Source organism: Equus asinus, chromosome 16, assembly GCF_041296235.1.
Source record: "Equus asinus isolate D_3611 breed Donkey chromosome 16, EquAss-T2T_v2, whole genome shotgun sequence".
NCBI classification, from domain to species: domain Eukaryota; kingdom Metazoa; phylum Chordata; class Mammalia; order Perissodactyla; family Equidae; genus Equus; species Equus asinus.
In genome coordinates, this window is record NC_091805.1 from 6937376 (window position 1) to 6961739 (window position 24364).

At 38.6% G+C, this 24364-nt stretch overlaps 1 protein-coding gene across 3 annotated transcripts; it reads right to left on the reverse strand.

Moving 5' to 3' along the window:
• Positions 1-4240: 4240 nt before the first annotated feature.
• Positions 4241-23693, reverse strand: DEPDC1 (DEP domain containing 1). Of its 3 annotated transcripts, none has more exons than XM_014867335.3 (12): positions 23525-23693; positions 21482-21747; positions 18439-18595; positions 17886-18004; positions 17350-17480; positions 15900-15947; positions 12714-12854; positions 10558-11409; positions 9947-10119; positions 8035-8211; positions 6730-6915; positions 4241-6038 (listed from the first exon to the last, which is right to left on the reverse strand). In XM_014867335.3, the coding sequence occupies exons 1-12, from the start codon at positions 23570-23572 to the stop codon at positions 5898-5900; spliced, it is 2439 nt and encodes an 812-aa protein (XP_014722821.1). In that variant the 5' UTR covers positions 23573-23693; the 3' UTR covers positions 4241-5897. The 3 variants fall into 3 exon arrangements, 2 of the variants coding, with proteins under 2 accessions (XP_014722821.1, XP_014722822.1); XR_011494808.1 differs by lacking the exon at positions 4241-6038 and adding an exon at positions 7003-7141 and having other exon boundaries at positions 6790-6915; XM_014867336.3 differs by lacking the exon at positions 10558-11409.
• Positions 23694-24364: the final 671 nt, after the last annotated feature.

Sequence of the window (24364 nt, forward strand, 5' to 3'; positions counted from 1 at the left end):
ATAATTCCAGCCTACAATAGGTCTTAAGTGTTACACTGGGTAGGTAAAGGATCTTGTCTTGGTGTGGTATGGATCAGGGGAACTGTTTGTACATCAGCTTTCCACACAGACAGTAAAATCCCCTGAGGCAAAGATTTTTCTGAGTTCTTTGTATAAAAGTCTGCAAATAGAAATCACTGTCTACTACATAATACATGCTCCCTTGAGAGTACATATTATGATTTCAGAGAAAGCTTATCCCAAATCTGAATTGCTGTTAAGCTCCCTTCTTTCTGCCCTGTTTCATTTAGAAGTAAAGATTTGGGGGTGAGGAGAGGGAATTATCATTCATTTTTCATATAAAGATAATCTCACATATATTCCTTTTCCAGATGTTTATATTTGTTTACTGGTATTTTTATCGGAAAAAAGTAATGTACATGATAGAAGTTAGGACAGTTCCAAGGATATACACACGAAAAAAAACAAGCCTCCTTCATAGCCCCAAAATTCAGCAATCACTTTATCAATTTCTTGTAAATATCTTGAATAGTCTATGCAGTTACCAACATATACATCTATATTTAAATTTTAAAAGACATCAAAATGAAAAGAGATGGAGGACAGGTGGATAATCAGTATCCTAGGAAGACGGTTCCTTCAAACTCCATTTTCCCCAAAAAGGTAATGATAGATTTTACAGCTCTTAAACTCCCTGGGCACAAAGGCCATGAATGACCTTGAGAATTTTTGTTTTAAGGGAAAGGGGACTATTATTAATTGGGGGCATATTGTACGCACATTCTGTGCTAGGCACTTTATACTTGTTATTTCATTTGAGCTCTTGAAGATGTCATGAAGGAAGTGTTATCCCCATTTTATAAATAAGGAAACTGGATCTCAGAGAGGTTAAGTAAAATTTTTAATGTCACACGGCTGGTAAGTAATGGAGCCACAACTAGAACCCAGTCCTGCATGATTCCAATCTCTAGGCCCATTCCATATGTATTCTAGATTTTATACATTGTTTAATATTTTAGTATAAATATGGATATGACAGTCGATTATTGGCTCAGTGGTTTAAAAATCCCTAACAAGGATCTGTACCTGTAAATTCATGCTTCTTAACTCTGTGATTAATACCGCTTTGAATTTGACATTATAAAGCCATAAATATTCAGTAGTCAAATCTCTTTTAAGAAGAGAACCCGAGACTAAAAAGAGCTGCATCAGAGGAGGCCTGCAGATGGCACTGCTGCCCACGAGTCGCCCAAATTAACTTACTAATAGTTTTCTTAAAAAATACATAGTCGCTTTATGAATTATCCAACACTGATTCCCAAAGTTAAATTTCAACCAGCATTTGGGTGATTTATAAATTGTGTAATTCCTTCCGATTTATGGTTTGATGTTGAAATTTAATTTTCAGTTTAACGAACAATGAGTGTAATGCTTAGCAGCATTCTAGCCTAGCAACTGGTGGAATACAAGTCTTAGTGGAGGGGACACGAATATCAATTACGCTGGGGAAGAAAAGGAAATCTGGACTCTGCTTGAGCATAGGTGCTGCCTGACAAAGCAGGTCACTTAAGAGTGAGGAGACAGACTGAGATGGCTAAGATCTAAAGATGAATGCAGTCTTCAGCATTTCCAAGTTATAAATCAGAAAGCTGATGAAAACCCACAAACACAAAGGTCTGAGACATTGTACACAGTAAGAATGGCAGGTCTTTGAACACTGAATTTTTAGCTTCATCATGAATTTTTAAGAAAAATTATTGTTAATCTCTAATCCTAGCCAATCGTGTAAGCTTTAGAAGACAAAAAGAGAGCTCCTTTCTCTTGAGTCATTAAGAGACACAGAGTTCCAGAGGCAGAACTCCAACATTTTCATAGGGTTTATCTGGTTGATAAGATTATAGGTGATTTAAACTTTCATTTCCAAATCATCTGTAATAAATAGACATTGCTTTTCAATAAATCAATAAATACTAAAGTAAAAAATAACGGAAAACATTGAGTCTCATAACCTCTCTATTCCTCTCTCTCATGCACACAGATCCTTTGTCTGGCTTGTTCGTTTAGTGCTAGGGATCCCTGCAGTGACTATGAGGTTTGCTGCACAGACCCCCGTTCGGCCGAGCCCTTCATTCCCCCAGCTGCCGGGAATGCCGGCTGCAGTCTTCTCTAGGACAGCGTTTGGTTGAAGGCAGTGGCCTCAGCCAAGGTCACATCTCTCCAGAATCGGCCCGTGTTCAGCGACTGGTTGATAGGAAAGCACAAAGGCCCAGTCCCTTCCCTCAATCTGGGACAATTCTGAAGGGCTGTCCCAGCTCCAGAGGCCCATGGGATCAGTCAAGGCCTCTGTCACAAATTCGCTGCAGTTCAACTTTTTCTTTTGCTCCACCCCAACTCCATCCCTTTCTTACGTGTTGTTCCCAAGTGTACTTCCCAGTCACCTCCTACACAAGTATTTGTCCTGATATTATGAGGAACGTGACCTAAGACAGAACTGAAACTGGTCCTAGGAAGCTGATGAAAACAGAATTTTGGAGCTGGACCAACCCATGGCTGGCTCGTAGTGAGGGGGTTGTCGCTGGTGGCTGGCACAGCACTGCTGGTCTCTGCCGAAACTTTTCTTGGTGTGAACTGGCACCAACTCCCAGCCAAGACAGCAAATCCAAAACAATATGACTTGTTTTCTGGATGGCAGTTTTTTTTGCTCAGGAAGATTCACCCTGAGCTAACATCCACTGCCAATCTCCCTTTTTGTATGTGAGCCACCACCACAGCATGGCCACTGACAAATGAGTGGTGTAGGTCCACGCCTGGGAACTGAACCTAGGCCCCCCAAGTGGAGTGTGCAGAACTTAACCACTAGGCCACCAGGGCTGGCTAGGATGGCAGTTTTTTAAAAGAAGTCTAGTGTCATTCTTATTTTTGTTCCTCTATATAAAGTATATTTTTTCTCTGGATGCTTTTAAGGTTCTCTTTATCACCAGTTTTTACCAACTTGATTATATTTGCCTTGCTGCAGTTTTATGGTTTTTTGCTGGGGGTTACTTGGTAGGAAAGGAGTTTTAATTAGCAGAGATCTTGTTAAGCTAAATATAAGGCAAGAGGAAAGGATTTAGAAATTGAGCAGGGTCTTGCAAGTTCAAGATTTAAATATATTGCCTTTTTTGATTACCACAGCAAGTTGGTTAGGTAGATGTTATTATTCATATTTTACAGATGAAGAAACTCAGAGTTTAAGCTTCCCAAGGACAGAAAAAAGGTAGTCAGTAGGAAATCCTATGTACTTTCCACTAGTGAATGCTACATAACTGTCTGGACAGTATGTGGGGAGAGTGGGTCATTATGACAACCATTAGGAGAAGCCATTGGGGATGGTTGGAGGCAATAACTACTGGGACCAGAACTATCACTATAAAACAACCAGACAGCATCTGATCTGGTGCACCCTGCGCACCCCACAAGTTAGCTAGACTGTTTTACACCTTCTCTTTCTTCAACTGCACAACCTCCCCTCCACCCGGATTTACTCTCAGCCATTGAATTTGATTCTTATTTCCCCAAACAGCAAAAGCAATTAGAAGAGAATTTCTATAAGCAATCAACATCAAGTCAACCAATCAACCTATCTATATTTGAACTTAAACACCCTGCCTTTTTTTCCTGATAGAATGGAATCTATGTTCTAGCCGAAGGCCAAGCCCTCTACTTGTGTCCTGCATCCCATAAGCTTTCACACACTCAAGGATATTGCTTCTGAAGAAATTCATGCTTTCCTTCCTCATCAAATTTTTCCTTTATACTAGATAAAAAATATTCAATCAGAACCTTTGTCTCAAAACTAAAAAATAGTTTAATAAGACTCATCAATTGTTCACAATTTTGTTTTGGTTCATGTCTGCCCAAAGCAATTGAGAGGACTACTTTTTTTGCTCAGATCTTTTCTAGTGCTATAATCCTAGTTGAATTTTAGTAATAACTGCAAATACTTACAGAGTGCTTATTCTAGGCTAGACACTTCACATGCATTACTCTATTTGATTCTCACAACAATCCTAAAAGAGAGGTACTATTATAACCTTCATCTTACAGATAAGGAAACTGGGACTTGGAGAAGTTAAGTAATTTGTCTGTGGTTACATAGTAAAAAGCACAGGAGGATTCAAATCTGACTTCAGAGTTCACATTATTAAAGCGTTACACCATGTATTTTGTAATCTCAATCACATGCACACTAATGCAGATGAAAGTTTACAATGTCTTTATAATATTTATATATTTAATTTCAATAAATACGAAAACAGAATTAAATTGTTACAAAACCCACATAATTTTTATCTCAATATGCAACAGAATTCACATTATTACACACTGTTAAACAGGAAAAGTTTTAGCATACAAATACCTTGGAAAGAATTCTAATTTGGTCCAATAATTTTATAGCTAAGGTTTCTGGGCAAAAGATACAGTTATCGTTTTCTCTCCAAATTTTTAATAAAAAATAGTAATTTCAAATGGAATGCTGTCATTTTATAGTAGGACATTACATTGAGAAATCAGAACAGTCACTGAACAATAAATGTCTATTACATCCTAGGCATTATGTGTATCTTTACACTTAAGGAATGAATATTAAACAATCTTGGAGTAAAATATGCAAGAAAAACTGTGCCAAGTTTGTACTCAATCAAGCAGAAATTTGGATAACCTTGTATTAAGATGAGAGGCATTTACACTTGGCATTTTCATACAATGAAAGAATAAAGCCAGTGTGCCACCAGGTACTTAAATGCAGTAAATGTTTATGAAAAGTGTTTAGGGCACCGATTCTCAAAACTGGCTGAATACTGGAGTCACCTAGAGAGTTTCAAAAATACTGACGCCTATATATCATCCCTTACAATTTGGATTTAATCGGTCTACGGTAGTGCCTGAGCATGTATTGTTTTAAGACTCTCCAGGTGTTTCCAATATGCAGCAGTTTGGAAAACACCAGCTTAGAGAACTGTTCCATCATCAGAGGTCAGTCTTCAGCTGAAGGAATCCCCATGACGTGATTTAGGGGGTATATGGTTATTTTAAGTATCTGATAGGTATACCTCCCTTGCCTGGAAAATAAATACTTTAAGGGAAGAGATTTTCTGTTTTATTCATCATTGTTTCTCCCCATCTGGAATAATGAAAGACACACAGTAGTTGCTAAATAAATATCTTTTGAAAGAGTACATGATTGCCTTACACGTCTTTTGTATCTCTATCTTCTAGTAGATTCATGAACATAAGAATGTAAAAGATCTATTTTAAAAAAGAATAACTGAAGTAATTGGGATAAAGTTTTAAGGCAAACCAAAGTCTTATATATACATATTTCAAAAACACATACATATATAAATATCAAAAGTAGAAAGAGAATATACAAGAGTGCAACATTTAGCAGTAGAGAAGTAACTCACTGAGTCTTCAAATATTCTTCACATTCTTAAATTTAGAAACAAAAGTAACCCTAAACAACTATTTCTTTAGCTAATATTCATAAGCACACGTGCAGATAAGTTGTCTTCTTGTAAAGACAGAATTACAGCTTAATCTTGATGAATATTTATGTCAGTTTTCAAAATTCAAGTAAATAAAATTTTAGCACACACCATGATAGCTTTTCCAGATGTTGTGAAACAAGATTGTTTCTGGTTAAAATATCTGATATCATCTATTGTTATTTGCTCTCAGCTGAGATCCACTAGGTTCTTAGTCTCATGTTGATTAAAAACTATTTTGGCACCTCCTTGCATGTGTTTTATTTAGAAAAACCTTATTAATAAATAGACTTCCTTCTTAGTGGCTGGATTCTTAGATATGGCTTCATTCACCAAAGTTCCACATGTATTATATAATTTTTAATTCAGTTAGTATCTTAGACTACGAAACTTTGGTTTTCTTAAAATTAGCATTGGTTGCTTGATTGTAGGTTTGTCACCAAAAAGTGCTGCTTCACTCTCCGTGGTTGGAAATCTCTTCTGATATATCAAGGGATATTCCTTCTGAAACTTAAAAACGAGGTGAGCAGTTAGAAGGTATTTAACATTACTATCCTAGTGGAAACCAATGTTCAACATTATATAGGAATTCAGTGCCTGCCTTTCTCAAAGACGTATTACAGAAATGCATGTCCTTTCACTTCACCCTTGCTCCTCCTTCTGCTCTCATTTGTAAAAGGTGAGATTTCTTAGATCCCAGTTAGCACTAACATTCTAGGATTCTCTTCTGATGCTAACTCTCCCCCTAAATTCCAGATCTTCTTCCTTCCCATTGGTAGAGCCAATGACGGTCACAGGGATCTAGTATATTTCGTATTCTTTCTGAGTGTCTCAGACCTGGAATTGGACTCGTCAGAATCATGTTCTACTGGATGTTGATGTAGAGCTAAAATCCTCAATGGCATCAATGAGTCACTACAGTCATGTGTTATAATCCAAGTTTTGCAGTTGTTTTCCCAGGCTAATCCAAGGTGTAAATACAAACCACCAGACGTAAAGGAGAGTACCTATTATTATTATCTAAATTTCAGGATAAAGAGTAAAGCCAGGCAGGTAAGGTAGTCATACATAGCCCATGTATCCAATATTTAAAATCCAAAATATTAAAATGGGAAATTAAATTCCAAGTGCTATGAAGCAACGATCAGCAACAGCATATTAGAAAATATTTACACAATTGAGAACTTGCTCGTTCCCTTACCTGTTTTAGTTTTTTCCTTTTCTCCTTTAGAGGCAAACTCTTGTTTTTAATAATATTCTCTAAAAGTTCTGCAAGTGCAGCTTGAGAGGTAGAAACTTTCTGTTCATCAAACTCCTGAGCACTAATCTGCTTACAGTATGAGTATGTTGGCAAAGGAACCATCAGTCCCTCTCCGGGGTTTTTAATCTGCAGTGAACGAAATGATACAGTCCAAGTCTATTAATTCTGGTCACGTTCCTATTTGGTAAAGCGTTGTTTGATGTGAGTTAGTACCTATTATTCAACACTTTAAGAAAACTATATCATGCAGTAGAGTGGTGATAAGTCAGTAGGATGTAAGTCTCAGCTCCACAACCCGCTGGCTTTGTAACCCTCAGCAAGTTATTGAACTTCTCTTGGTCTGTTTCCTCATCTGTAAAATGGGGATTACATGAGATAATGTATATAAAGTGATTAGCACTCAATAAGTATTTAATAAAGTTAGCTTTCATCATTGTTACCATTAACCATGGGTTTTATTCTTTTAACTACAAAACAGTAACAATTGAAGCGATATTTTAATTCATCTTAAAACATCAATGTTCTGACATAGTAATAGTTAAAGTATTCATCTACTGTTTGTGAGAAGTAGGGGCATGAGCAGAGCCCATAACGTCTGTTGATAAGAAAAGAAATTGTAGGGGATAGTTATAAGTCAGGGAAATATTAGAACGGCCTGCATAGGAAGAAACATGAATATTGTGCTGGGCAGCCAAAGACTAAATATGAAAGACAACTGTTAGTTTTCGCTGCTCAGTACTCCTTCTCTCCTTGTAACAGTTCCTTTCCATTCTACCTCCATTCTCCTCACCTTTTCTGAAGAACAGATTCTCCTCTAATCTATGTAAAGCCAATCAGAGTATGGCCCTCTCTCCAACCCACTCACCCTCAAACCCACAAAGAATGTGTATTTAGCCTAGATTCGGCCAATCAGAGTCCATACCAAGAACATTCCAGATTGGTGGTGGAGGGATGGCTCTTTTTCCCTTTGGATTCTAAGTCTGTGACTCAAGGGCTTTAATCAGTCATGTTCCCCATCCTGTGAAGGAGCCATTTGTCAAATACAGGACCAAAATGAAAATAAGAGACAGGTGGATGGAAACAGTCCCATTGCTATTTGTGTCCCCAGATTCTGTCTACACTCCTGACTTTTAGAGGTTATTTATGTGAGCTGATAAAGTCTCCCTCGTTGATTAGACTAGTTTGAGATGAATTTGCTACTTGTAATTTACTAATGCAGAGAATTTTAAGACTTGCAATACATACATGGCCCTTTTTTAAGTAGTCAAGATGTTTCTCCACTGCAGTCTGTAAGTAAGAGGGTACTTGAAGAATTTCCTGATGATGATCCATTAAGAAAGAAACCAATCTTGCAGCAAGAAGCTCATCAAGATCCACTTCTTCAGCACAGCACAGCACACACCGAGAAAAAGTGTGTATCATCTAGAAATATATTAAAAGATATGACTTTAAAAACCTAAAGTTTTATATAAATTAGACTATCAGTAATTTCTGGGTAGAACTATGCTGAAGTATTCAGATAAAGTGATTAGCAGACTTCATCTTAAAAATGAGGACAATAATTTATTACATTAGAAAGGTGAGAATGTCTATTATTGTTTTAAAAGTACTTATTAAGTATTTCCTTAATATAAATGCAAAGGATTATAAAAGGTTTAGCTTCTTCCTTAATTTTGCCACAATTTTATCAGTAAACACCATAAGTTCCATTAATACCATATAGATATGTTGCTTAAAGAATGCCATAGAACAATGACTTACTACATTAAATTAATCCCACAAAAACACCAGAATATATAATCTAAGCATTAGTGGTTACAAGGTTGGCACCATTTATCTTTGGAAACTCTGCAAAATAGTTTTTAATGCTTACCTCATCAATTTTTAAAAGCAATTAACACATCTGTTTTTCAATTCCCTCATGAGGAGTCTTCAAATCCTGGGCCTCTCGTTCATATCCATATAACCCACTCAGTATAAGACCCACACACCTCATTCTAAAGCAATTAAAATATCGGAATTCTATTTTAAGTATTTTGCACATAATAGATGATGAGCATATTTACTGAACTGAAATATTTTTGGTTTTATTTCTACGTGTCAGGCAGGTTTTCCTATCTTGTTCCAAGGCTCAGCCCTCAGCTGTTTGATTCTTTCTCAGCTTTGTAGAGCTCATTTACTCACAGCTTCAACTCCCACCTCTCTAAACAGCTTGCCTCCTGCCCTGAACTTTCCTCACTGGGCTCACATTTCCTACATTCTGTTGGATAAATTTCATTTGGATGTCCTATAACCTTAAACTCAAAAGTATAAAACCAAAATTATCTCCTTCTCACTCACGTCTCTCAAAATATCTTCCCCTAAAAACTCCTCCATGCTTTTGAAGGATGCCACAAGTACTCGAGGACAATCCTTCCTCTTTGTGTTAGGTCTGTCATTGCTCAAGACTGTCCTGATGAGTGGAAGAACAGAGCTTAGCTCCAGGTTCCTCGCCATGGAACCTCCTGTAAACTGGAGCTGCACCCTGAGGAAGGGCAGCTCAACAACAAAGGGAGCGAGATCAGAGTTACTATTTTGAGAGTTCACTTCCAATCCATGTCTGCACATAAATGTCTCCACCCTCAGCCTCTAAGGGAGTCCGAGACCGCCCACAGCAGTTTCTCCAACTTCCTGCCCATGACGACGTGCTATCCTAATTCACATACCTCATCAAATACAACTTTCCCGCTAACACAATCTCTGAAACACTTTGCCTCACTGTACATGGGTGTCTATTCTGTGCTTCAGAGTTATAGTGCCCTTCAGCTTTCACCAGGGCCTCCATCTCCTTTTCCTTCCCCAGCAGACAGAATGGGCACAAGGCAATATAACGTGGTCCGACGGTCTGGGTCAATCATTGCGAAGTGATATAGGACGAGCCAAAAGGCAAAGTCCTCAGACGAGATAAAGATCAGAATGTGAAAGTATAACAGACTGAGCACAGAGGATTGACACACCAGCATTCTGATGCTAGGGAAGATCAGACTTTTAAGAGCCTTTCTAACGTAAGAATCTATGATTTCAAGACTACAACATCAAGACTAGTACTTTTAGAAAGTGGTTTTCTTTGTTTGGTTTATGAACCAGGGCTTATTCTTTCCTTAAGAAATCAACTTACCAGGGATCTTGTACCCATTGCATCATGAAGTTGGGGCATATCGACATTTTGACTCATTCGAGAAATCATGCGCATTAACAGTTGAAGCTTTCTACGGTTTGGTGGGGGAAGTAACAGACAACATAACTGTAGTGCGTCGATGGCAACCCGCTCTAAATGAGGCTGCAGCAGACCTAGAAGGCAAAGTCACCCCCCGAAAAAGTCATCAATGACACTAGTTGCTTTCATACTACCAGCATATATAGTTACATAAAGAAGGCAAAATAATATTTTAGTATTTAATTTCTTTTAACTATTCCTAGAAATTTCCACATTACTCAAAAGCATGGAAAGATTTTCATTATTTTCTCCATAACCTATTAGAATATTAAAATCCCTCACTTATTACAAATAAAGTGACTCAGAATAAGTGAAATTGAAGGGAAAGAAAATAAGTGATTTAGGTAAGTAGAATAAATCTTGGTTATGACATGACAAGAGTCTTTTACAATAAGAAACTTTCCTTTTGGAGGGAAAAATAAAGCAATTTCAGAGAAGAATAGACAGGTAAGCCAAACACAGTTAGTAAACACTAAAAGTTAATATTCATGCATTCCAAGCATCAACCTTACTTTGTGTGCCAGTCAACAGAGAAGAAGCTGGAGGTAAAGAATTGGCTGAGAGTTCTACTGTACTTTTGCAGAGTCTTTTATTGATTGTGGCTCTAGACTCTCCGAGTTCACCTTCCACAGCTGTGTGCACACTTGTGCTGCCTTGTCCAAGATTTGGTTTCACGACAATTTCAGCCACTGGCATATTGATATAACTATTCCTTCTTGTACTACTTCTTAAAAGCAAACTCTGAGATCTACAAAGCTGTTTTGATTTGCATTTCCCATTATATAACTCCTCTTGGTCTTGAACAGTCAAAGTAGAGGTTCTCTTAAAACCAACAGAGAGTGGCTTCTGACTACTTTCCTCTGAGTGAAGATTCATTAAGGATTCCTGTTTTGTCTTAGACACTAAAAACTGTTTACTATTTTGTCCTTCTACGTTCAGAACAGACTGATGGAAGATACTGGAGACCTCTCTACTTGAACTCCCTGGTAAATCTACTATTCCTTCTAAAGAACAGCACCTCGGTTTGATGCTAGAGGACAGAACATGCATACTACTTAAGCCTATTAAATTACGACAACTTCCTCCCACTATGTCATTAGCACTGGCTCTTCTGTTTTTTAAATTAATTAGCTGCATTTTCTTAGCACATTTTTCGTGAAATCCTTGATCACTTATCCGCAGTCTCTCAGTGGTATCTGATTCTTCTTTGTTTTTGTCTTTATGAAGCAGACTGAGAAGAAGACACTCAGTTGATTTGAAGGAATTCAAACTGTTTAAGTGAAGGATTTTTGCAGACTGTGGATCATCTTGGATTTTATGTATCCCACTGGGTCTATCTGAAACTGTGACGTAGCCACAAACAACTACCAGGAAATGAAACAAAAATTAAGATGCAACTGTATGACGGTGGACAAAAATAAAACAAAAACAACAAACGGTAAAGTTAAAAAAATAAAGCATCAATATAGTATATATTGTTAGTATAGCAACAAATAGGAGTTGCTTAATTCAGAAGCCACTTAAATAGGACACATGCGACATTCGGTTACAAAGTGCAAGACTGACTAGAGCTTTTCCAACCTGTGATATAAATAACTTTACAATTTATTTCACCAATCTACTTAAATGGATTGCGTCAAATACCTTAAAAAATCTCTGCTCTCAGTCTACAAGTATTAGAAAGCTCTTAATTATTAGACAACTGTAGAATAAGAAAACATGTATTTGTTTTTTGTCTCTGGTACCTGGTACAGAGCTCCCAAGACCCTCAGAATTTCCAGAGTGACAGGAGTCTTTCCTTATTCATAAAGAGCCCAGCTGAGCACATCTGAGTTTATGCTAGTGAGGTGACTTAGGGCTGGCCCCGCCTGGAACAGAAGGTTGGAACTTTCGGCCCTACCTCGGACCTCCCTGCAGGGGAGGGGGACTGGAGTTGAGTTCGATTACCAATGATTTAATCAATCACACCTGTGCAATGAGACCTCAGCTAATACTCTGAAACAACAAAGCTAAGGGACCTCCGGGCTGGTGAACACACGGATGTGCTTGGGGGGTGGCACTCCTGGAGAGGGCTTGCGAGCTCTGCACAACTCTGACCCCATACCTCACCCTACATACCTCTTCCATCTGTCTATTCCTGACTTGTATCCTTTATAACAAACTGGTAATCACTATGGAAAGCACTTTTCCAGAGTTCTGTGAGTCGTTGTAGTGAATTATGAAACCTGAGGGGGTCATGGGAAGCCCTGAACTGGTAGATAGCCGGGCAGAAGTGTGAGCGAGTGAGCCTGGGGCTGTCAGCTGCAGCTGGGGTCTGCAGTGAGGCCGTCTTAGGAACTGGGCCCTAAAGCTGTGGAGTCTGCACTAACTCCGGGTAGTCAGTATTCGAATCAAAGGACTCTGTCCTTAACCTGTGGGGTCTGAGCTAACTTTGGGTAGTGTCAGAAATGGACTGTAGGACACACAATTGCTGTAGAGAACTGGTGTTGGAATGATCTATTTGAATTACTGGAAAGCAACACAACAGCAACTGGAGTAGTCCCAATTTTAAAATAATTTATAGCCTGCGCCCTTCATATTTACCTATACTTTCAGATCTTTTAAATTGTGGGAGACTTGCAAACTTTAATAAAATGAATTTAAATAATAAGTAAAAATCCATACATACCCAAAATATTCACAAATAATTCATAATATTCAAAGGTGAGCAGAGGTTCAGGGAGATCGAGAAAATAATCTGCAATTGTCCTGAATACATCTCGTTCAAATCCAACATAAGTTGGATTATTCATATCATTACTTCTTGGCCCTAAGAAGTAGAAGGCAAAAAAAGAAAAAAATTAAAACAGGCAAAATATATTTTATTTTAAATATACTTATAAAAAGTGTAAAACCTAGGAGCTGGCCTAGTGGCATGCTGGTTAAGTTCATGCACGTTCCGCTTTGGCAGCCCAGGATTTGCGGGTTCAGATCCCAGGTGCAAACCCACACACTGCCCATCAAGCCACGCTGTGGCAGCAACCCACACACAAAATAGAGGAAGATTAGTACAGATGTTAGCTCAGGGACAATCTTTCTCAAGCAAAAAGAGGAAGACTGGCAACAGACATTAACTCAGGGCTAATCTTCCTCACGTTCTCCAAAATAAAAAAAGTATAAAACCTGTATTTCAAAAAGGAGCTATGTTTAATGACAAATTTTGTCACAATTCAAAATTTAAATTTAAAGTATTATGTACATTTCATTCCCTCTCATTATCTTTTCAAAATCACTGTAAGCAACTGCTAGTATTTTAATATTTATATCTCTGAAAAAGTGCATCTAAAGCAAACTTTGAAATATATTTTAAAAGCATCAGGGAAGTTTACTTTAATGGGATTTGATCACAATTCATTTTATAAAGTGAAGACTGTTTGGATAATGCAAATAATTCTTCCAAATTGTCTTTTGTAAATTTACATTTTCTTTTCTTTTCTTTTTTTTTTTTGAGGAAGATTAGCCCTGAGTTAACATCTGCTGCCAATCCTCCTCTTTTTGCTGAGGAAGACTGGCCTTGAGCTAACATCTGTGCCATCTTCCTCTACTTTACATGTGGGACGCCTGCCACAGCATGGCTTGATAAGCGGAGACATGTCCGCACCTGGGATCCTGAACCAGTGAATCCCAGGCCGCTAAAGCGGAATGTGTGAATTTAACGGCTGCGCCACTGGGCTGGCCTCTTGTAAATTTCCATTTTTATGAATAAATTTGGCCTGACATGAAGTATATCCTTAATGACTTTAAATAATATCTCTACATTGCTGTTTCATTAGCTTAACATTATTGAAATAATCACACCCACTCATTAGTGTTTTCCTCAGAAATAAGATCTGATCTCCCATTACAGATGAGGAAACTGAAGTCCAGAGTAACTTGTTCAAGATGAAAGAGTCACTGGTGGCAAAGCTAGAATTAGAATTTAGAGCAGCGGAAAGTGAGAGCCAGACCCAGGACCTTAAGGTCCAACACCATTTAAACTGTGACCCATGGACTACATAACGAGAATCATCCAATGTGACTACTCAAAATGTAAGTTCCTCTATATGGAGCAGAATCTTTGGGGGTGGAGCTAGGAACTAATGACCTCGAAATGTTTGCTTCTGTCTCACTAATTTAGAGTTTCCCAACTCTGCTCTGGGAATCTTTGCTATAAGAATCTTCTGAGGCATGATTAAAAGGGAAAAAAAAAGATTCCCGATCCATTGAATCAACCGAATCAGAATCTTTTGCAAGTCTCCCTAGTGACAGTCACAGGCATTCACATTTGAGTCATTATGCTATCTTTCAAGTTAAAATCTTTCTCTTCCCAAACCTCAAACTTCTGTATGGCCACACAAGCATGAGCACATACACCGAAAAAGGATTAAAGAAAACAAATCACACAATATTTAATACCTTGAAGGCTAATATGGGTTTTATGCAGAGCAAAATAGACACTTTTCTAAGGAGGACGTAAAAAATACTTTCAACAGGTAGAATAAAAGATTTGAGAATCATTAGAAAGTTTTCTAAGACAGAAAGTACTTTACTGAGATGAGAAGCACAGACCTTAGAGAACCTAGGTTTGAATACACAGCTCCTTATGTACTAGCAGAAGACTTTCTAAGCCTTAGTTTTCTCTTCCAGAAGAAAACTGGGAATAGTATACTGATCACTGATTCCTATGTCACAGGATTACTGCGGGGGATTAAATAAGTTAAGTAAAAGTCTTCATACTGACTGTCTAGATACATTGTTGTTAAAATGGAATCCAGTAAGTTATATCTTTGGTATCATTTAGGTATGACATGGACTGGGAAGAAAAAAGTCCCTAAAGATAGGGTGCCAGTGAAACGCCTGGAAGTATGCTAATGTGAGTTGCTAACGATGAGCCAAGGTATGAGAGAAGGGCAGTCAGGTCAGGGGAGGGTAGGAAGAGAAACTCAAAAATCTTAAGTTATGATCAAGATCTTTACCTCCATTTGATAAATAAAATCTTTCTGCAACTTATTTACTTTATTGCTATTTATTCTGTTATTTTGTCATATTGACACCCAGTGGACAACAAGGGAATATATACTTATCCTAAACATTAATAAAATACTAAATTTATAAAAACTAAAAAAAAACTTTTGTAACAAAATTATTAAAATATATTTTAACTTTTGATGATTTAGAAGCACAATTCTGCACATTTTTAAAATTGATTTTGAAAGCAATTAGGGTTTTGTACTTGAATCAGGGTCTTAATTTACGAAAATCATTGTCACTGAACACTATGGAAAAAGCTTGAAGAATGAAATGCTAAAAACAATGATGTGCTGACTGGTGACAGAACGCTTTTTTCAGAAAGTCCCATTAACCATCTTACGTAGTAGGAGCACGTCATGAAGCTCCTGAACACTGAGGCCGTGCAAGGGGCAAGCGGCCGAAGCAGGCTTTGGGAGACTTTGTTTCTCATTGAAGCCTCCCGCGTACAAGCTACTTTACTGACAAGCTGCTATTTGAACTCTCCGGGCCTCACGAGGCAACTGACGTAGATCATACCTAAAACCTCCTTGAGACCCTCTAGCCTATGGTTTTATGATTTATGAGAACTGAGCCATAAAAGATGGGCTTGACTTGTAAAATCACCGTCTGCACTGGAAAGGTTAAGGGCTCTCTAACACACTCCACACACAAAGGAATGTGATCAGCTCCACTAGACTGTCCTGTAAACATCAAGAGCAATGAAACACTTCATCAGGGCCTTTATAAACTATTTAAAAAATTCCCTTGGTTCTTGTTAAATACTATCAATATAAAACATACGTACATTTTTGTTTGTTTAACTTACAATTTGCTAGGCACTTCATGGCAGATAACACCCAGTGAGGAAGGTCAGCTGTACAAAAAAACATGTTTACATTGTTTAACAGATCACACAATTTTTGATAGTATATTTAAAACTTCACACATCTATAATTATATATACACATACATATATTCATGGATGTGTGTACGTATAATTATAGATGTATATATGTATTACCAGGATTAAAAGTTACTCTATGTTTAATAAGACATAGGGCCAAGAAAATACATTAAACACAAGTTTAAAAAGTTATAGAGATCTTGAGTTTGACTCCTTCCACGATACATAAAACAATGAGCTACCCCAAATCAAGAATTAATCATTTTGGGAGAGGTTTGGAAATAAATTAACATTCATCTTTATCCAGCACCACCATCTTTCCTTTACCTCATTTCTGTTCTGACCACAGCCACGCTATGTGAATATTACTGATTGCAGTGAGACCTACGACTGAAACAAGCTACTTCCCAATATTAGGGCCATTTCACAGCAAGGTTTGCTTAAAATCTTTCACGTGCCACTGAAGTATGCTGCATAAAATCTAGTAGTGTTTTGACACAAACGCAAAAACCACACATACAGTTGACTTGAAAAGGTTACGGGTATAAAAAACAGGAAGCTTGGATGAGAGCCTATACTGTTAAGTACATCATTTTAGGTAATGAAAGATGGGACTGGTCCAAAGCCACACGCATGTACGACATAACTCAAGTTTTGACATTTACTTTTTATTCCTACAATTTAAATCTCAAAGTTCTTGCTGACAGAAAGAAACTCAAAGTAACACATGGCAGTTAATCCTATGGACACCTACTGATGATAAAAAAAATGAGTAAACATTTTGAGTAGGTTTATTGAAACATTTCTTGTAATCTAGGTTCTCTAATGCATCTGTCTTGAATTATTTCCCTGATTTCCCTATCTTATATTATCTGAAATCAATACATTATAGAAACATATTTAACACAAAGCCAGTGATCTTTAGAATACTGGTCTTGAAAGTTTGGGCTTAATTTCTTGTGTGTGACTTCAGTTCTGCATGTCTTGACCTCTAAATTTGGATGTAACTACTCAGCTAGGCTCCCTGGACCATCCCCCTCTTGCTCCTCACTAATCTTTAGTATAAGGCCTGGCACATTGTAGGCCTCAACAAAATCTGGTTAATCAATTATATTGCATACTTTTTGGATGTTTAACCCTGCCATTTTTAAAAAATCACATATGAATTAACCTTAGGAGCTAAAATAATAGGAATAATATTCACTTAAAAATTATTCCACTGTGATTACTAAAGCACCTAGGATATCGCAATAGTCTCCCTGATGCTCTTTCCATTATTCTACTTTCTCCATTTTGCCTCTCTGCATCGCCACTATAGCTGCAACCTCTGTTAGCAAGTTTAAAAAGATTCTGACTTTTTATGGATACCAACCTGACTTGTCCTGCAGCAGAACTATCCCATGTTTACTGGTGCTGGTCATGTTGTGCATCACATATTGGGGAACCACTTGTTCTGGATTTATGACTTCTTCTAAGGATGACACACCTAAAATGGTTTGCAGGCTAAATAGAAGAAAGAATAAAACATTTTTTCTCTATAAAATAAGTGGAATAGAATATAAATATAAAAGAATATGACTGGCAAACAAAGTTGTCAGAATATTTGTTTTTCTTAAGCCAAACTTCTAAGGCTTATATTTCAGTGTCCACTTTCAAATATATTTATCTTAATAACCTTCAAAGGATTCTAATATTCACTCAACTATAGCTACAACTTTGATTCAAAGAAAAAGCAATCATCCTGCAGACCTTCTATTCCTACTGTACTAGAACTGTAGCAAGAGCATTTATTCAGAAATACATACAGGTTCAAGTCTAAGCTTTGAGAACTGATCAGTTCTCTTCCATTTCTTGACGAAAACATCAAAATTAACATTCCCAACAACTCAGAACTTGGTTTTAGCTTACTGGCTCAGAAAAATATATCTCCAAACTTCTTCAACATCTTCCTGGCTTATTTCTCTATTACCAAATGAGTTTTCTTGATCTTCATTGACTATTTCACAGTTCATTTTCTCTGTATTTTCCTGAAAAAGAATTACTTTGGTTTAATACGTTCCACTCAAATTAGGGAAATACTGAACTGACACCACTCCTAATATTTAGTAATTCTATGGTATCAGTCCATCGTGGGGCTGTACGGTAAGTGCCGCCTGAAGAAATACTGTAACACATGGTAATAAAGCTTCGGTTTGCGGCTGCCCTCCTCACCCTCAAATCAATTTAAAACAAAACATGCTAAAATTATACAAATACCGTTTCAAGTATGTTTCACTACCATTTTTATTATTGTTTCTCTGAGTTCCAAACAAATATACACATATATTTTTAGAATATAATGTAGGTTAAGATATTTCAGTACCGGTCTCAAATATTAAAGAATCACTTACTTTTAATGATTCTATTATTAAGCATGTGATAACTATACTTAAGCTAGGGATTAGTAAAAAGGACGTTTTACCTGAGAGAAATATAATCCATGCTTCTTAGGAGTTCTACGAGACAAGTTTCGTAATTTAAAAATACTATCTTTATCTTTGGAAAAGTTCTCTATGCTGTTTTTTCTCAATTCTGGATGCCTTCGTGGAAGAGTTTTAAGCGGAGAATTTGCTGGAAATCTGGTTTAAGAATAATATGCAATTAAATAATGTGAGATCAGAAACAAACTTTTAGTGCCTATTTATCTTAAAAATCACACAAAACCCCAGATTTATTTACATTATTTTATGAAAATTCTCTATATATTGATTTTCTCATTAAATCTTTAAAAAACATTTTAATAATTTCCTGCTTTTTTTAGTATACTGTGCATATTTTAACTGTATTTCTGGATAAATCAGGGTTATTATTAGGATAAACTCTGTCGGAGAGCTATGCTTACATACAAAATGGTTCTAGAATGTTACATTTTCTAAATTTGTTTGATACATTATCTAATTTGTATATGTTTTCTGCCCTTTGTTTGACTGTGCTTGTTCTAATTTCCAGAACTTGGTCTCTGTTGCTCCTTTTGATTATAATGCTTTTTCCTCCCTTCATTTTAATATAAATTGTTTCAAAGAAACAAAAAAAGTACAGAAAATAATATAAAACAACATTCATGTATGTAACCATCAACCAATGCAATTGTTAATACTTTACCAAAGACTTCATTATCTTTTTAAAATTTATTTGGTGAGGAAGAGTGGCCCTGAGCTAACATCTGTTGCCAATCTTCCTCTTTTTGCTTGAGGAAGCTTGTCACTGAGCTAACATCTGTGCCAAACTTCCTCTATTTAATAATGTGGGATGCGACCATAGCATGGCTTGGTGAGTAGTGTGTAGGTCCACACCCTGGATCCAAACCTGCGAACCCCAAGCGGCTGAAGCAGAGTGTGCGAACTTAACCACTACGCCACTGGGCCACCCCCCTCCCTTTTTTTAAAAAATGAAAGAAATTCTTTGCTTATTCTCTTTCTTTCTCTCTTCCTAAGGGAAATCATTAACCTATAGGTAGTGTATTTCCCACTTGTTCATGTCCTTATACTTTTAATAAATATACATAAACAATATATGGTTTGCTGTTTTTTCACTCTATGGTATCTTTTATCATACATTAAATTTATGCGAAGTTTGTGAGTTACCTCAGAAGTTCTTTCTTATTCCACTATCCTAAAAATATTTTCTTATATTCACTCGTAAGGGTTTTATTTTCATATTTAGGTGTTTAATCCATGTATAACTTATACCAAGTTCCCATATAGGTATGAGCTTATTTTCTCAGTACTTAATTGTTTTAATTTAAGCCCAGATATCAGGTAAGGCAATTCTCCCTTCCTTGTTCTTCAAAACCGCCTTGGACCTTTACATTACCAAATGAACTTTAGAATCTGTTTATCAGATTCTACCAAAATTTATAGGGGTTTTAAATGGAAAATGCACTGAATTTATAAATTAATTTGGGGAGAAGTGACTTATTCACGATACCAAGTCTTCTGATTCATCAACAGGATATCCTTCTCCACTTACTACCTTCAATACAATTTTATAGTTTTCTCCAGTAAAGTCTTACACATTTTGGTAAGCTTTATTTTTCAGTACTTTATAGTTTTGTTACTGCTGTGAAAGACTAGAGGCAGAAGAGCTGTGCAGAATTCCAGGTAAGAGAATAAGAGCCCAACAAAAAGAACATTCACAGTGGAGGGAGAAGTGGACAGATCAGAGAGCTACTGAGGCAGGAGAGAGACAGTTTGATGATTACAGCATAATTATGGGGAGAGCACGGGGAGGGGACTGACGCAACTCCAGGGAAGACAGTACCGTTCGTTCAGATATGGACACAAGAAGACAAAATCTTGGTTGAACAGGTGATAGTGATTTTCCGTGTTATATTTGAAATGCCTGTTTAATAGGTAAAATACGGTTCTAAAGCTCAGGAGAGAGATTTGGGTTGGAGGTTTGTAAGTCATAAGAAAAGCAGGTAAAGACCTGGCATGAGAGACCCAGGGAGAGAGGTGGAGGGAAGACAAGTTTAGGAGCTTGAGGACCAGCAACAGAAAACGTAGGAGCAGCAGCAAAGGGGCTCACAAAGGTGACTGAGAAGTGACTGAGAGGAAACATCTGCAGAGTGTTACACAAATTAAGTATTCATATGCTGCTTATTGCGGTTTACTTGTATGACATAAATCATCTTTGATACAAAGGCAAGAATCAACTTCTAAGACATTGCATTTGAAAAGTACTAATTTTGTAGAGAAAGAAAAGCATGGATGTTAGAATCCAAAGACCTAGTTTAATGGATGTATAACAAAGAACCCTGAGAACATGAGAGAAAAAGCAACTGTGCTGGCCTGAGGGAGTCAGAGGCTCCAGGGAGGAGCCATAACAGAGCTGACACGAGAAGCAATGTATTTACCAGTCTGACAAACGTGCCCAGTGTTTCAAGGTGGAAGAACGTATCTCTGGCAGAGGTAACAAGATTTACTGAAGCATGGGCTCAGCTTTCTCATCTGTAGAAAGGAAGTAATCCCTACCCTGCTTAGCTATTTTAGGGATTAATAAATATTCTCTTTAATCTCTGGTATATTTCTTCTGTTATTTATTACATAGTTACTATTATTGATCTCATCCCATATATTCTTAGAATATATAAGATTATATGTTACTTGAAGGCAAGGACCTGTGAAAATTTATCTTGTAAATCTTGAGTCTATGAAACTAAAGGTTAATAATGATCTGTCCTCGCAACACTTTAGAGCTCTCAGAATATACAGAAGTGATAATACCTCACTCTTTTCTCCCAATTCTTTATTTTATTATACATACTATCTAACATTTAAAAGTTTGAATTGTGCAATTAACTTTAACTTCTAAATGGTTTTAATTGGACTAAGAGCAATAAGTTTTCTAAAGAAAACATTGTTTCTCCTGAAGAAGCTGCTATTTTATTTAGTAAAAGTATAACAGACGGGGAGTTAAACTTTCTTGTTAAGTGTCAGTTTTGCAGTTATTTATCAGTTCAGTACCTGAATAGCTGACTGTTGTCATCAAGATTTTCTGATCCCCATCTGCCTTTGATGTCTTCAATTACATGATTCTTAAGAAATTTCCTCAACAGTTGGAGAGTCTGTTGTCTTGTAACTTCAGGACCAAAATTGTTATTATTTCTTAACAGGTCATAAAGCCAATCCACCGCTTCTCCTGCTGTAAAACAATTGCCATATTTTTTAAAGTGCTGCCTGTGTTTTCTTAGAGGCATCCCTGCTCGAAAAGATGTGGTAACTTCATTCCACTGCAAAAAGAAGGAAAATAGTAAAAAAAAAAAACAAAAAACAAAAATGAAACCTCTTACTGATTTGAAACAAATTAGACAAAGGAATTCTTTCATTCACGTCTGACTACATCATGAATTTTATATCTCATACTGATTTCTTTTTAATTCTATGTAATATTTTTATGTAACAGTTTTTGGCTAAAAGCACTTCATTGTCTGGTTGGCTCATTTAGGAAACTGAGGAACACTGAAGAACTGCAATGAACACGAACCTGCCTCCTAGTCCTCAACAGAGAAAGCATTTATTCTTGTGTTTTCTCTTTTCCCTTAACTAATATTAATAATATGCTGGCAGCACTTCTGTCAGACGCAGTGCTTTACATTCATTATGTCGCTTTCTCACCATTGTATGAACAGTTACTCTGATTATCCCATTCTCAGATAGGGAACATGAGTGAAGCACAGACAGGTTTAATGCTTTGACCAAGGCCACACAGCTGAGAGATGAACCCAGGCCTTCAAACCCAGCCTACTGACTTTGGAACTGCTAACTGCCAGGCTGGCCAAACAAAACTCACAGCTCACAGTGGTTTTACTGGTGAAAGACCTTTAATATGAAAATTGCTTATCTATTTACTGTAGTATCAGTACCGTGAAGATTCCAACAGTGAACACAGAACAGATGGGGTAAATTAAGTGAGCTTTAACTCCATTGTGTGTTTAATGACCCCGTGTTATAACTACATTTAAAAAGACACTCATATTTTCCAAATGGTCCTCAATTCATGCAAACTTTAAGGTTTTGCCAGCTCTAACAGTGGAGCACAAAGGTGGTGGTGGTGTAGAAGAAAGACATCACTTTTAAATGGAAAAATCCTGCATGAGGTGGAGCTATCTGACTTGTAAGCCCAGCTATGCCATACTAACTCTATAATCACTTCTCCAACCTAGGTGGCCCCAATATCACAACTCAGACCTTAAGGGCTGAAAACACTATAACTGTAATCTTTTCTTCCCACACCTCCCCACTTGACACTTTTATTTATTCAATAAACTTATACTGAGCTGCAACGTATCCACAGGATGGGCTGTTTATTATTCTATGAATCACAGTACCCTTTCACATGCAGATCCTCCCGGGAAATCCCTTAAGGCGGGCATGCATTATTAGCCCCACTCTACCAATGTGGAAACTGAGGCTCACGGAAGTTAAGTGACTCTCCTAATGTCACGAAACCAGCGGCACTGAATCCTCTTGGCATGAAGATCCAAATGCGCAGGACACTGCGCACAAGGACACGTCCAGGGACTGCACGTGATCCCTGATGGGTATCTCAACATGCTGGGTTCGGTTTTGAAATAGGCAGCAGTACCCAGGGCTACTTGGTCGGTACATCCCGCATGCAACTCTACGGACCCAGCAAAACGAAGCTGTCACATCGGGCTGCCCCCGATCTGACCCCATCGAGCACTAGGACTCGGTCTCGGTTCGTTCCGAATCCTGATGAGGGCAGAGAATCAGGCGTGGGGGCGGCCACCGTGGGAGGATTCTGACGACCCGGGGACGCCGCCGCCGGGGCCCGGGCTCGCCTGACCAGGGCGGGCCCCGAAGGAGCACGGCCCGCAGGGCGCGGAGACCAGGCCCGGACCCCCGAGGCGGAGCGGCGCGTGCGGCGAGGGCTCCGCGCGCCCAGGGGTCCCCGCACCGGCCTCCTGGGCGGACGAGGGCTCCGCGCCCGGCCCTCCGTCAAGGGAAGCCCCCACGTCCTCACGGGGAGCCGGCCGGCCGTCTTACCAGCTTGGTGGCCCGGTAAGGGCCGGGGGGCACGCTCCGACTCTCCATCCCGCCCCGGGCCGGAGGTCCGTCAGCGCCCGGCGCCGAGCATGGCGGCGGACGGCGGTCCAGGGCCGGGCGACCCGCGGCAGCCGGCGCGGCCCAACCGTCGGCCCCGCCGCAGATTCGAAAACCCAGAGCGCCGCGCTGATTGGCCGCCCGCCGGGCCACGTGACGCCCGCCGGCGGGGCGGGGCGTGGGGCGCAGGGGGCGGGCCCCGCTGGTGGGCGTGGGCTCCGGCGGGTTTCTCCAAGCTGCTTCCACGCTTCCGGGGTCGTGGGAACCGGTGAGAGAGGTTAAGGCCCAGGCAGGGCTGTTGGGAGTTCAGCCTTTGGTGAAATTTGGGAATGTGAAATTTGAAAAGAAAAAACCCCCAAGCCCCACGCCTGTCCTGCCTGGCGCTGCAGCATCTCCAGCACTGCTTAGCTTGTAAAGCAAAGCATCCCTAGAGGGTAGCTTTCGCCTGACAAACTACTTGCTTTTGCTTCCCCGAAGCTTCCTGGGGCTACGTGGCAGGGCTGTCACCCTCGTGCACCTGAGCAGGTGCCGTGATTCCGTGCTTCCCAGTGCAAAAATGAAGGTTAAACCCTCAATTCGGCAGTAAGAAGGAGCATAAGGGGACTTCCGTAAGTACACACAATGAGGAGCTTGGGAAAGGTTCTGTAAAACCTGCCCAATTGCTTCCCTTAAATTCTAATACCATATCTTTATGAGTCCTGTTAAATATATTTGAATCATGATCATTCACTTGAAAATTCGAGGAGATTTTAGAAAGTCTGCAAGACACGTCGCTTTTCAGAT

Bases quoted from the DNA above. Each gene is read 5' to 3' on its own strand.
- DEPDC1 (XM_014867335.3), bottom strand. From the start codon at position 23,572: ATGGAGAGTCGGAGCGTGCCCCCCGGCCCTTACCGGGCCACCAAGCTG. The intron at 21,748-23,524 runs GTAAGACGGCCG...TTCTTTTTGCAG, and splicing joins CTTACCGGGCCACCAAGCTG to TGGAATGAAGTTACCACATC. The intron at 6,039-6,729 runs GTAAGGGAACGA...CTCGTTTTTAAG, and splicing joins AAAGGAAAAAACTAAAACAG to TTTCAGAAGGAATATCCCTT.